Source organism: Simochromis diagramma, unplaced genomic scaffold (assembly GCF_900408965.1).
Source record: "Simochromis diagramma unplaced genomic scaffold, fSimDia1.1 OVJJ01000371.1, whole genome shotgun sequence".
Lineage (NCBI taxonomy): Eukaryota > Metazoa > Chordata > Actinopteri > Cichliformes > Cichlidae > Simochromis > Simochromis diagramma.
The window spans coordinates 5,913,460-5,928,162 of record NW_024386920.1 but is presented as its reverse complement, the minus strand read 5'-3'; the positions used below and the strand labels follow the sequence as shown (position 1 = coordinate 5,928,162).

At 39.9% G+C, this 14,703-nt stretch overlaps 1 protein-coding gene across 6 annotated transcripts in view; it reads left to right on the top strand.

Annotated features, from left to right (window-relative positions):
• The window catches only part of ano2b (anoctamin 2b), a 72,403-nt gene that overhangs the window by 15,504 nt on the left and 42,196 nt on the right, over positions 1–14,703 (top strand). For all 6 annotated transcript variants that reach the window (XM_040036755.1, XM_040036754.1, XM_040036756.1 and 3 more), the window contains 5 exons: positions 8,454–8,552; positions 8,908–9,059; positions 9,444–9,498; positions 9,593–9,644; positions 13,021–13,076. In XM_040036755.1, the coding sequence (XP_039892689.1) occupies positions 8,454–8,552; positions 8,908–9,059; positions 9,444–9,498; positions 9,593–9,644; positions 13,021–13,076 (414 nt within the window). The remainder of the gene's footprint in view (positions 1–8,453; positions 8,553–8,907; positions 9,060–9,443; positions 9,499–9,592; positions 9,645–13,020; positions 13,077–14,703) is intronic.

Below are 14,703 nucleotides of genomic sequence, written 5' to 3'. Positions count from 1 at the left end.
TTACCTTGTGACTTACCTTTGCTGCTGTTTTCTGGTTTCTTGGCAGTCTAAATTTTAATTTTCATTTATTGTAATTTAACATATCAGCAACTTGATGCACTGAGGCAGGTAGACCAAACTGAGCATGGGGAAGAAGTGACTTTGAGCATGGCATGGTTGTTGGAAATGGTTGTTTGCGTTGGTGGACCTCTTGCTAAAACCCAGGTATGCATAATCTGTGAATGCACATGTCAAACTTTGGAAACTGATGGGCTGAAGGAGCAGAAAACTGCATTGGCTGCCACTTCTGCTGTCTAAGAACAGGAAACGGTACCTGTTATACAACCTGGTGTGATGAGTTTCAATTATTGCTGTGACATTTTGATCTGAATTTGGCACAAATAAAATGAGGCATGGATCCATCCTGGCTTGTATGAACTGTTTAGGCTAATGGTGGTGGTGTTTTGATATGGGGGTGTAGTTTCTTGGCAGACCTTAGTACCAACTGAGCATCAAAGCTCAAATGATCTCAAACTAGTTTCTTGAACATTGTACTTAAATGGCTTCCAGCTCTCAATCCCGCAGAGCACCTTTAGGAAATGGTGGATCATAGATTATGGCTATGCAGCGGAGAAATCTGCAACAACTGTGTGATTCCTATATGTCACTATGAAGCAAAAGGAATATTTAAAACACCTTGTTGAACCATGAAAAACAAAGAAAGTTCTGATGGCAAAAGAGTGTCCAAGCTAGGTAAAAGCAGGGTGTACCTAATAAAATGTCCAGTTAGTGCAGATCCTGTTTGTTTTGAGTCAGCATCCACAGTGGCCTTGATGTTTCATCGGTGCTAAAAGCCTTTAATTCTGGTCACTTTAGCTGACACAGCTGCTGCTCTGACCTCTGCATCGATTTCCTAATTTGGCCTAAAACGGCTAATTTTGTTTTGACACACACAAATCACTTTCGCTGTCATTGTGTGTTACTGGCGCTAGCTTGTGTGGCTCTGTCCTGCTTTTGTTGTTTGTGTGTGTGTGTGTGTGTGTGTGCGCGCACGCGCGCATGCATGCTTATGCGTGGCACTTGGCACAACACACGGCCTATGTGCTCTGCCTGCTTGTGGTAATGATGCTCCAGGCTTACTGCCACAAAGTTGTACAAATGCAGTTTTTGTTAAACTTCCGTTTGTCAGTTAATGAGCTTCTGCTGCACTTTGGCTTCAACAAGAGGATTAAATTGTTAAATTTAAGCGATGCCTACTTGTTTCGCTCGTAAAGTAAAAAAACAAAATAGAATTATTATTATTATTATTTTTAAACACAGCACAAGGCAAAAACAGCATAAATGTCTCATGTACTCTAAAATGTTTAAGAAATAATAGTGTACTGTAGTGTCTAACTTACCAGTGCAGGGCTTGTCGTGTGTATGATACCCATTTTGCTGTGTGTGTGCGCGCGCGCGTGTGTTGGCTGGCAGCCAGTTGGCAGTGTGTGGAGTCTGCAGGCTAGTATTAATCAGATTGTTGACAGTGTGGCAATGGAGCCTAAGCCAGGATGAGATTAACTGACTGACTGATAGCTCTTTATCTCGTCTCACAGATCTAGGGCTAAAATCTGCCACCGAGAGAAACAAACATCCCAATATCCTTAATTTGAACAAAGTGGGAAGCACTCTGACAAACATAACTGCTCTCCTTCCATTATTGTATAGGCCACACTGTGTGAGAAGCAGCCTTACAGATATAATAAGTCATGTACCAAAAATCAATTTTCCACTGTACTCTGTGTGCACATAATAAAATCGGGTGAAGCTGTTCAACATTAATCATAGTTAATCAAGTGCATACAACAGAAGTACAAACTGCACCTCTAACTTAAAATAAAGCAGGTAATTAACGGATGGCCTGCTGGCGTATGTTGGTAGTTAATGTTTTCCAAAGGCTTTGGAAGACACTTTTATTTTTGAGAGATTCGGGTCAGTGTAAGTGTCTCACTCGACACTGCTTGGGTAATGATAAATGTCAAATGTCATTTTGCTTGAAATGTTTTAGCATTTTGAAGTTGGTAACATTAGTCTTTTTTCCCCCCATGAGAATCTGATGCGTTTTAAAATGTTCCTATATTTACATCTAAAAGCTTTCTATCTAACATTTGAACGCATTCAGTCTGATTAACGCATCAGGAGCAACTCACGGCTTAGTATTTTACGCAAGGGTACTTTGGCATGCACACTGGAGCAATCAGGGATTGAACCACCAACTCTGAGATTAGTAGATGGCCTATCTACCTGAGCTACAGCTATTCTTGAGTGAGGTAGTAGGAATAGTTTTTGCTGTTCTGTTTTAAAGATATATACATTGAGCATCACCAGTAGCAAAGTATACTTTTTATATAATAAAAAAGATGATCCTTATTGTGCCCAACCTGTTTGACTTCAGATTAACTTGATGCTGGTAAAGAAGAGTGACTCAAATGTCAAACTTGTTGATTGTGTCTCAGGATTATTGCGCTGACCTTTGATCTCTTAGGGACATCCTCTTAGAGAACACGCTTAATTAAATCAGAGCGAGATTTTAATTGAAGAAGTAGAGCTGGGACTTGTCAAGATTTCAGTCCATGGGGTTTTTAGAAACATTTTAAACACTTAAATGTTATGTTAGTATTTTTAGATGAAGGCATGGGAACATTAATAATTGGAAAAAATAAGTATGTTCCACTCGTCTTCTAAAACATATTTGTGTTGCAGTGGACTCCATGCTAGGATTCATCCGGCATCTTGCCTTAGTTTTAATTAACCAAATGAATAACAGCTCTATACTTGTGCTATACATGCAAACTGCAAACCATACAGTATTTTTATACATGAAACTATTTTTCTTCCATTCTACACCGATACAGTGACTGTGTATTTGGCAGTAAGTGCTGCCAGAAAGCAGCACTATGTAGATAAAAATGTAGCGCCGAAACTGGTGCTCTGCTAATATTTTTGTCCTGTTCTTCCCACGTAGACACTTTGTCAGCAAAGTAATTGCAGCTTCAGTCCATCACCTGTCTGTAACTGAGTATATGCATACGCAGTATCAAGTGTATGTTACCTGCATTTTGGCTGCGCTCTCCATCTAATACACCAGCAATGTTGTTTTTTTGTTTTTTAAATTATTATTTTTTTAATTGTTTTCAGTGTAAAGGTCAAAAATCCAACAACACTTGTGTGTGTAGAACACCTTGCTAGTCTAGACCTGTGTGTTTCAGAAGTAGGCTAAGGTGTATGAAAACCACCTACTCTGTTCCTAGTGCAAAATGAAAGAAATCGTTTTATTTTATATGTATATTTTATTTGGTGAATTGCCATGAAAAACACACTGTTTTACGAAATCCAGTATGAATCAGTCTACTGAACAGAATCTGAATCAGTCTAGCATTTTCTGAACCAAAATAACTGTTAAATCTACTCTGTTAATGTTGCAGATGGGCCTTAGCAGCTAACCAAAACCGTCATGATAATAGACCGCTGATGTGGCTAACACTTAACTACTAATAGTTATATGGGTAACATGAAAGTGTATGACGGCCAGGTTAATGTTAATGAAAAGTGTTTAATACTTAACTGTTTTCAAAACGGGAGCTTTACTCACCTCTCGAAATTTCTCAGTGTTATTTAGTGTTGTCAGCATCAGTAACGGTTAATGGGAATTGAGTTGTGTGTAGGGCTGCTAAATGTCCCGTTTAAGCCGGGACATCCTGTATAATGAGCAAAATTTGTTTGTCCCTTATTCCAACTTAAATGTCCCATATATTGACCATTACTTGAAATGTCACTTTCTGACCAACAGATTTGCACTCTTATAAATATCTGATTTGACCACAATTATATCAGACGAGTGATTGTGTCCTGGAGTCGTGACTCGTAAAAAGACGGTGCTGTTTGATCTGCGCAGCATATTAACCTGGGTAATTGAAGCCTGTATTTACAGTATTTTATTTGAATATTTTTTTCTCTTTTGCTTATTTTTCAAAGGAAATGCCCATAGGATTTCTGTCATCACTTAATTTATTTTTCTTTATTGTTTTAGATGAGGTATTGATTAAACTTAATACTAACATTTTACTGGATTTTTACTGTAAGAAAATGAACATACATATTTTCACTATACACACCTGTCTGTGCATTGTGCTTCTGGCACACCAGACTGTCGCTTATTTGATAGTTAAAAAGGTAGCAACCCTAGTTGTGTGTCAACTGCACTGCATTTAGTTTGAATGCTATGCACCTCCTGCATTTAGTTTATTTATTCTTGATGGCTGGAATGACTTCTTGCTGGGGGCTTCATGATTGGCAAGGTACACCCTGAACAGGTGTCCAGTCCATCACAGTGCTAACACAGGTGAGTTTTTTGCTAATTGATTTTAACAACAAAGAAAAAATCTAGCTACCTACAGGTATGATCCGACCACCTAGAGATCTGTGTCATCCTAACACCTAGCTATAGATGCTGTAAAAGATAGACGTCCCTTGTGGATTGGAAAATAAAAGTGCCTCAAACCTGCATCTATCTTAAGGCCACCACATAGCGATAGCTGTGGTTGTAAAAGGACTTCTGGTCCTATAGAAATCTGACTTGAGCTCTGTAAACACTTTCTTTATCTTCTGTTGGCTGCTCCCTGTAGGGGACCACAGCAGATCATTTGCCCACGTCTCACCCTCTACTATCCTCCTCTGTCACACCAACCCTCTGCATGTCCTGCTTCATGACATCCATTAACCTCCTCTGAAGTCTTACTCTTTTCCTCCTCTCTGGCAGCTCCATATTCAACCTCCTTTGTTCAGTGTATCCACTATATCCCTCCTCTACACCTGTCCAACCATCTCAGCTTTGCCTCTCTAACATTTTCTCTCAAACACTCAACCTGAGTGCTCCGTTTGAAGTACTCATTCTGTCTTGTCCATACTGTCACTCCTGATGAAAATGTTAACATCTTTAACTCTGCCACCTCCAGCATTGCCTCCAAATTCCAATCTTGGAATTTCGCCTATGCCCATGTTTCCCATGGTTCAGTTTGTTTTTTGTATTTTCTTCGTTTATCTCACTCAACCAGTCCCCCCCCCTCATCTCTCTTGATTTCTCTCCACTTCCTGCTATACTTTTCTTCCCAGCCATCCTATCACCCACCTGATCACCCTCTCATAACCCACCACCCTCCTACCCAAAGACACCCCCGGCTGCGGCCTAGTTACGCCCCCAACAGAGATAAAGAGCTAATTGGAAATCGCTCTACTAATTAACCTTCTCCAGGCTAAAAGGTATTTATATCATCTGCTTTTTGATGGAGCGATAGCAATGGGAGGAGAGGTTGAGGAGGAGGAGGAAGAGGGAGGAAAGGATTGAGAGAAAGATGATAAATGTTGATTAAGCAGGTGAAACAATACTGGTGAGAGGGGCTACAAAAAAATTTCAAAGAAGCAAGTCGAGATGGAGTACATCGGCAATTCATTGCTTATTTCTCAGTTTTGTGGCAGATGGTCAGTTGTAAGGTTGCAAAATTTTCAGCCATCAGTTTGCTGCTTGACAAACACAGAAAAAACAGGTCGGTGTGGAGTGAAACCTGCTGGATTGTTTTGTCCTAAATTGACTGAAGTGTCTGCGTTTTTGATGATGGCAGATGGGGAAAGGGGTGAGGGTAAACCCTTGGGGGTGCAGAGGGACCTCGGGGGAAATGTAGTCTCTGGATACGTGTAGTCTAATTTTGTAAACTTTATCTAACAATAACACAGGCAGTAGAGTTCAACGGTTCTATCAATGGTACTTATGACAAGGATTACAGTTGATTACGTCAGAAGTGTTTACATTTTTTTTACTTTTAGTACTATGGATATTGTCATGAATCTAAATTTTGATTTAGACAAGAAAAGAAAACTTTCCTGAAATGATTAGACGAATTGTGGGAGTATCAAAGGAGATTGAAAAGGAACTAAAATATAAATCAAGAAATGCCCACAAATATAGGCCAGGCACTGCAGATTGTATAACATGTGTCTCTTAGGATATTCACCTAATGTTCAGGGGTTTCTTGAAACTCTGTGAGGTCTATAGTATTTTCAGTGTTGCACAAATGTGGTCTACACACATGCAGAGTATCTGATTAAAGAAAGGTGACAAAGAAAATCTCCTCTCCAAAAAAAGTATGATATGACTTTGATTTTGTTTTTGAGGAAAAGGATCTAATATCTGCTAGAAGGAAAAACTGTGTCTGGTGTCAAATATTTTTAGTTGCCGTTTCCCCCTCGACTAAAGATTTCTGGGAATTGCTAAATGCTAATATTTCAAATATTTATTTCAACATACAACTGTTATACAAAAGAGCTGAAAACCATGAGACCATGTTTCACAGGTGTGATAACACAGTTGTCCTGCAGTGGAGTAGCTCCCTTTATCTGAACATAAAACTTCTCATTAAAACAAAAACTTCTATTTTGGTCTCATTCATCCCAATAACAGTCATTGTTTAAGCAGCCATCTGGCTCATCCATGTGATCTTTAGCAAACTGCAGATGGGCAGCAATGTCCTTTTTTGTTTTAATCCTGCCATGCACACCACACATTCAGTGATCTCCCGGTGATGGACTCATAAACTTAAAACAGTAGACCAGTTTTAGTTGCAGGCTTTTGCTTGATTAGACGTTGCTCTGGACTTTAACACCTCTTACTCGTGGAATGATCTTTGCTGATCGACCACCCGTGAGGAGAGTGGTAGTGGTCTTCGATTTCCTTGATTTTTACATTATCTGTCTGTTTGGGATGAATTATGTAACCCTTTTATAGTCTGATAAGCATAAACAACCTCTCAAGTCCTCAGAAATGTAAGCTTTTTGCCATGACACATAAACATACTGTGATGTGACAGATCAGTGTGTAACAGGACAGCAACAAGGTGAAAGCACTTCAATTTCACATTCAACGCAGTCTCCTCGTACTTTAGTGAGATAATTTACTTGTGTTTCTTTTAGTTATTTTTCCTCTATTTTGGTCATCTGTAAATGGTAAAAGTACATTTATTTTGTGTGTGTGTGTGTGTGTGTGTGTGTGCGCGCGCGCATATGGATTATTTATAACAAATACATCTTATTAAAGCGAGGTGAATCTCAGGTGCCTTCACATTCAGCTGTATGCGATGTGTGGGACTAAAGTCTGTGTGGATGTGACAGAGGGAGAGAGATGATAATGAAATAAGAGCAGTAAGAGTGACAGTGAGGCAGTCAATCAGTCAGTGAAACAGTGTCTAGCGGGCAGCACAAGCTACAGTAATATATGTGAGGAGGGGAGGGTGGTGAGGGGGAGTGAAAGATCTCAGGAGAGTAGGAGTCGAGAGGAGAAAGGGAATAGTTTCAGGTTTCTGTCATTTGCCATACCACCTTTCTCTTTTCACTTTCCCCCCTCTTGCAGAACCTAATGGGGGGGTCTAAGGAGGGTAAGGTTACCTGGCTGTCATCCCCCACTGGCTCCGCTTTCATTTCATTTACTCTCTCACTCACACTAAAAACCAGGTCCATCAGGCCTGCTGCAAACAATTTTTTTGAATTTACTTTTGGAACAAATTTCTTGGAAATGTGTTGCTTCACTTATACTTTCTATTTATATTCAGCCACAGGAATCCAGAAGAAGTTTTGTCATTGCGCTCGTATTCAGGAATTCAATCATGTATCTCTTGGTGCTATTTGAAGCAACCAATTATCAAATTTTGCTAATGCATATTAATATTAATATACTAATTACCGTGTGGGCACTGGAACATGATTCATTAGCAGCTAGATGAGTCAGAATTTCATCTTACATACAATTAATGTTACATTTGAAGTTGGAGGTAAAAACACAAAAAACAAACCTCCAATGTGTTAGGAACATTCTGCACCAAACTGCAAACGGCTCCAGGCTTTGCTGTAGGAGCACAGGACACATCTATCTTTAATAGATATCAGAGGAATGCTGCTGGCTAAACAGGCTAGCCAAAGCTTTTCGGTAGGTCAGAATGATGGCAAGAATCGGTTGCACCTGGCTTGGATTTGAAAGAAAACTCCGTGTTGAATGCAAAATGTTGAGTTGGCCCTTGCAGATGTCAACTGTAAGGCCTGAAGGGAAAAAGCACTGAGAAGCGAAAATATCAAGTGAGGAGCAGAATGTATTTAGGTCTCTCCTGCTAAAACAAAGTCTGCTGTATTGGATTGCAAAGCAGTATTGGCAGATGGTCTGGTAAGCCATTTTTAAACAGCAGGTACTGTCAGCCAAGCAGTCTGCTGATACATTTCCCCGAGCATAAAAAGTTGAGGGCAATAAAGCATTATTGGTAGAAAACAAGCTCAGTCATGGTGAGTGCTTGTAAACACTGAATCATGGCTAATCAAAACTGTGTTTGGATCTGATTAGCATGTTTAATTTCCCAAATTGCTTACATAAACACAACTGAATGTTTTTGTTTTTTCAGTTAAAGAGCCATGGCCCCAGCTTTACCAGAGTCCACGCACCATGGCCAGTATTATGTCGAGAGGCCGAGTTTCTCAAGATTAGAGTCCCCACCAAGACGGTAAGATCAGAGTACCTCACTGCAGCAGTTTCTTGTTAGGTTAGCAAACAGCTGAAGTTGATATTGTGTCTCTGTAGTTATTTTTTTTCTATATAATGGCTATTACAATAAACTTAAGGGTTGTAACATTTTAAGAAATTAAGTCTAAGACTTTGGTATGCCAGTTTTTTTTTTTTTTTTAAATTAAGTTAAAAGTACAGAGACAGTCATATCCATAATTATATTTACACGTGGGGTTATTACTGCAGTACCACTCAGTGTTAGGTCTTTAATTCTCAGACAGTGTTAAGTTCTTTGGATGTGTGTATCTTACAGGTAGTAACATGGTTAACTCTGTATGTTTTGGTTACCCCAGAGTTATGAAATCAAAGAGGAAACTGGTTTCGGCTCCAGTATGAGCACAGTGTGGAGAACGCTGACCAAGCCTTTCCAGCCTAAAGTACCACATCAAGATCATGGACGCACCAAATTTCTTTCACACTGCTTCTCCAGGGACAAGCTACACTTGTGAGATAAATATGAACACAGATTTATTTTCTATAGAGCCTTAGTTTATGGTTTCAGTATAAAATAAGACTAAGTAATGATAAGAAAAACAACTGTCTGGTACCAGGGCTGGTCCTTAGTTGGATCTGACTATGGATGCTATAGTCACAACCTTCTATTAACCTAAACAACAAATGATGTCAAATCATTTATTGTCGAAAAGTCACTACACTTGTTTTTTTTTTTTTTTTTTTTTTTAAACCACAAAATTGGAACGCACAGCCACCTGTTTGGTGTTGTTGCAGGTGTATTTTGTGTTTTAAAGTTGAAAAGACTATGTTTTGCAAAAACCTTAGCAGCCCTGCCATAGTGTACCATAGTGTTCATTGGTTGTGTTTCCTTCAGGTACAACATCACATCTAAAGACACTTTCTTTGACAATTCTACAAGGGGCAGAATAGTAAGTCTCTATGTTTACATCACTACCTCCTGTATCATATTTTTTTTCAAGATTAGTCAATTTTTCCAGTCTAACAAGCTGAAATGTTCCACAGGTTTATGAGATCCTGAGACGGACGGTGTGTGCACGAACCTGTCAAACCATAGGTGAGGGTACAAAGCATTTCATTAGAAGTTTGCTGTGCCTCTGCTTTATCAGTGTTTAAATGTGTATTCCAATAGACTCCAATAGCAGATCTCAAGTGGTTTGCTGAAGGCATCAGTGTCTAATAGAAGTCACTAAGTTATTCACTCATTTTTTTTAATTGTCATGTTGCTAGTCTGAAATAGTTTTCAGTATAATTGATCTCATTCACCTGTGCTGGAAAGCAGCAACACTCCTCCAAGCATATCCTTCCCAGCCTCCTGAAATTTGGTCAGCCATTGGTTACTCCCAGAACTAACTCATTTTAGATAATTTCTACACCAGTGCTTCTTACCAGATGGTGTGGAGAGACACACTGGTATGTCTTGAGGAAAGTTTATGTGAATTTATCATTTGCTAGCATAGTGTCAAGCATTTTTTTTTTTTTTTTAAATGCAAAAGGATCTGGTGTTCCAGATGACATAAACACTCTCTTCTGCAGATATAAAAACAGGTGTTGCTGGAAATTTTGCTTTGCTCTGTAGTGTGCCATAAAAACCTCTAAACCACTGGTCTACACCAGAGCCTATGACAATAAAACCCTGCTTCAAAATATGTTTGCATTCAATATGGATGTGTAGGTTCTCAGTCATCCAGATCATGGTAATCTAAGGCACTTGGAAAAAACGTGACTGGACTTTCTATAGGCTTCTACTGCTGCAGATATGTGGATGACACCTGGGTCAAAATCAAAACCCAAGAAGTAGAAGCCTACACTGTTCACCTCAATTCAGTGGATAGAAACATAAAGTTCACGAGGGAAGACAAGAAGGATAATAGTTTGCCATTTCTGGACTGTGCTGTGCACATTGAGGAGAATGGAAACCTCAACATTGGAAGTTTACCAGAAGCCCACACACAGACCAGTACCCACTCTTTGACTCCACCGCCACCCTCTGGAACACAACATTGGAGTAATCAGAACCCTAGAACACCAGGCTGAAAACATTCCCTGTAAGCCAGAAAGGAAAGAAAAGGAACGCACACATGTAAAGAAAGCTCTTTAAACAGGTGGTTATCCCAATTCATCAAATCTGTAAAGATGCACAGGATAAAGGTCAGACACCAACTAGGAAGAAGCAGAATGACAAATGAAACAACATTGTCTTGTCATTGTCCACTTTGGGGTGGCTTACAACACCAACTGTCTGCCAACTTACAAGCCAGTTTTGAGATCCCTCCCCAGACACCTCAACGCCCACTCACATCTTCTGTGACTTGATCTCAATAGGTCACATGATCGGGTGAGCCAAGGTCTCACAATAGTTTCACCTGAAAACTCTGCTGATAATGACCCACACCCTTTTCACACCTTGGCTCATGTGATGAGGCACATAATCAATAGCGGGTCAACGGCCCTCTTAAGGGTTAATCCCACTAGGGATTAAATACTCCACCATTTGGTCTTAGAAATGAAGAAGCTTCTCTGATGAAGGTGAAACATCTTCAAGAAACCTAAAGAAATCCACTGGCTTTTCTTTCCAAGCTACTTAGATCTGTATACAATACGTATACAATACTGAGCATTTTGGTTACACCTTTGGTATAACAGCACATTGACTACACCCGTTTTATAGCACCCTTCAAACAGGGTGTAGCAATCAGGCAACATTTATTTGAGTCAATGATGATAAACTAAATAACACCCGAGCATCTCATATTGTCTTGTTCTCTGTTGTGAAAGGTAAAACTATAGATTTGTAGTTAAATGTTATACAGCAATAATTCTTAGTTTAGGAAGAAGAAGGTACTAGAAGGTCGCAGAGCCATGCAAGCTGTTTGTGCACTAGAGAGATAAAGTGACGTTCAAGTGGTTGTCTAAACAATGAGTGCTGTGCTGCATAGTTGGATGACACAGAGATCATTTTCCCAACAACCTATTCCCACCAGGCCGTTCCTAGAAAGGCTGCTCAATAACAATTCCTTTAACCATAGACACCCATAGGGACATTCAGCAGCTAAGTCAATATGTTCAGCCGCACTCTTTGTTTGTGCAATTGTGCGTGACCCATAATTTGTTGAGGTAATCTAGAAAATAAACATGCAAGGCACGCAGATGATGGCTGTCTTAAAGGCTTCATTGTACTTTCATTGGAATTTCCATTAAAATATATCCACCACTGTTTGTCTGTATGAGACATGAAAGAACTGCATGGTATCAGGTATCCCCTGATTCTTTGTTAGTGCAGCTCTTTCCTGTTTATATAACTGTAGCATTTAATTAGACGCAGATCATGGTTGCATCTGCCTGTCACACTTATAATGCCCATCGGTCCCATATAGATATGCTGATCCCAGTTTCATTTCTAATGTCCACCATATGTCTGGTTGGCTTGCCTATCACAGCAGAAGGTCTCAGCCAGCGGGTACTAATGAAGCTGTAGGGCAAGAGGGGATGAGAAAAATAGAGTTGCATCTTTTTAACCTCTATTTTCTCTCTTCCCCTCCCCCCGCCCACCCAGGCTCACACAATCCCCACACACACACTCTCCCTCTCTGTCTCTGTTGCTTTACTCCATCTCTTCTACAAGTGGGTCATACTTCCCGGGTCAGGCTGAGATTGAAGCAGGGGCCACTGGGAGTTGTGGTTGTTTCTGGCTGGTTGAGTGAGCATTCATGCGTAGGTGTATGTGTGTTGGTCGTGATGTTCATTAATAGCACAGCTAATCGCTGCATAGGTCCGTGTCCCCTTTGAGGCACTGATAATTGATTAGTTAGTTTGATGGAAGAGGTAGTTGTGTATGCCGCGTCATGTCATGCATCAGCGTCCACCCCTGACATTGACAGGTAACGGGCAGGCCACGATTTAACGTGTGAAAACTTTCAAGGGCAAAAGACAGAACCAGTCTGTCTGACACTGAAAACCAGACTTTTTAAAATGGTACAGGCTATACAATACGTGTGGGGAAAGAACCATTTTTCTTTTTTATTATTATCCTTTTGGGATTGATTCAACAAATCACATCCTTAAAAAAATCGAATCACAAGTAAGTAGTGCTGGATATTGGATAAATAAAAGGAGGTGCTCTTTTTCATTGTCTAAAAATTAATTTCCCCTTAGCCTGGAACAGTTATTTTAACCTCAATCCTTAATTCTTTTTCAGTAAAAAATGTGCTTACACACCTCTTTGTAAGTGCCTCAAACACTTATTTTTTTTTAAAAGCCCAGCCAGCTGTTTGAGTTTCTGGTTGAAACCTCACTTGCCTTTCAATGCAAGTAAAAACTGTCGTCTTTTCAGAGGATGCAGTTCACGATGCTTAGCAGGAAAAGGAAACCCCTCATAAACGACACTCAAACTCTCTTGGGGTTGTCTCACGTCTCTGCTCTCTCTCTTTCAGGCATCAGCACATTGATAGCTAAAGGCGTGTATGACGCTGCCTTCCCTCTTCACGATGTAAGTGCAAAGTCCCCTGAGACGCTGATGGTTTTAATGTGTTTTACTAGATTTCAATTTTCAGTGAGTGGAAACATTCTTGGAGTAGATATCTTACACTCTGACAAATGACGTAGCAAAATACTGACTAGTGCAGGAATTTCTCAAGTTTTAAAATTAACGGGTACATATAAGGAAGAATTACTGTTCTGTGTTAATTTTTGATTATCTAATTATATTTTGTGTGTGTGATAATCCAATTCAGTTTTGTTTAAACAGCACCAAATGACAACAACAGTCGCTTCAAAGCACTTTGTATTGTAAAGACCCTACAATGACAGAGAGAAAAGCCCAAAAACATATGAGCCCCTTTAAGCTAGCACTTTGCGACGGTGGGAAGGAAGTCTCCAAAAGTTGATTCTGTTCATCCGGACGTAGCGTTTTGTGGAAGAAACGTTTCGTCACTCATCCAAGTGACTTCTTCAGACTCAGCTGACTGCAGACTGAAGAAGTCATTTGGATGAGTGACGAAACGTTTCTTCCACAAAACGCTACGTCCGGATGAACAGAATCAGCTTTTAGAGATTTACTTACCTGGATGATTGAACATGCATCAAGAAGTGGGAAGGAAGAACTCTCCTTTAACAGGAAGAAACCTTCAGCAGAACCAGGCTAAGAGAGGGGCAGCTATCTGCTGTGACAGGTTGAGGGTGAGTGGAAGGAAATTGGACAAAACATGTACTGAGGAAGAGAGCCAGAATCGAATATCTGATAATTAAATGCTGAGGCAAAAACAAGTGAGTGAGAAAGAAATGCTAAGTGAATCATGGAAAGCCCCAGCAAGCCGTGTCTATTGTAGTGTTTAGTTACACTAAATTCAGGATCACCTGATCCAGCCCCAGCTAAGCTTTAACAAGAGGGAAAGTTTTAAGCCTGAACTTAGAAGACACTCTCTCTGCTTTTAAGTTCAAGCTGGGAGCTGGTTCCACAGAAGAGGAGCCTGAATGCTGAAGACTCTGCTGTCATTCCACTTTTAAATCTTAGGAACCAGAAGGAAATCTGAGAGCAAAGTGCTCTACTGGGGCCTGATTATTTAAGACCTTGTTTGTGAGGACAAGGATTTTAAATATAATCCCAGCTTTAACAGTGATTGAAGAGGAACCAGTATGGTGGAAAAAAGCTGTAGTCCCTGTCAGTACTCTTGCTGCAGCACTTTGGATCATTTTTCCTAGAACAAATAAATGCATGGAATAGTTTTTCAGCATCACTCTTAGACAGGATATTTCTATTTTTTAAGAGATTGCACAGATGGAAGAAAGAAGTCCTAAATATTTGTTTAATATAATAGATTCCTTACGGAAGCCAAGGTAATGAGGCCAAGCGGCCATCAGATTTCTAAGATCCTTAGGAGTGAGTCGAATAACCCCAGTTTGATCTGATTTTAGAAGCAGTAAATTAGAGGTTATCCAGTCTTTTTCTTTAAGACATTCCTGCAGCTTAGCTAATTGGTGTGTATCATTTACTTTCATAGATCCCCTGAGTTTCATCTGCATAGAAATGAAAATGTATGTCTAATTATGCTGCCTAAGGGAAGCATGTGTAATAGAATTGGTCCAGCATAGAACCCTGTGGATCTCCATATTTAACC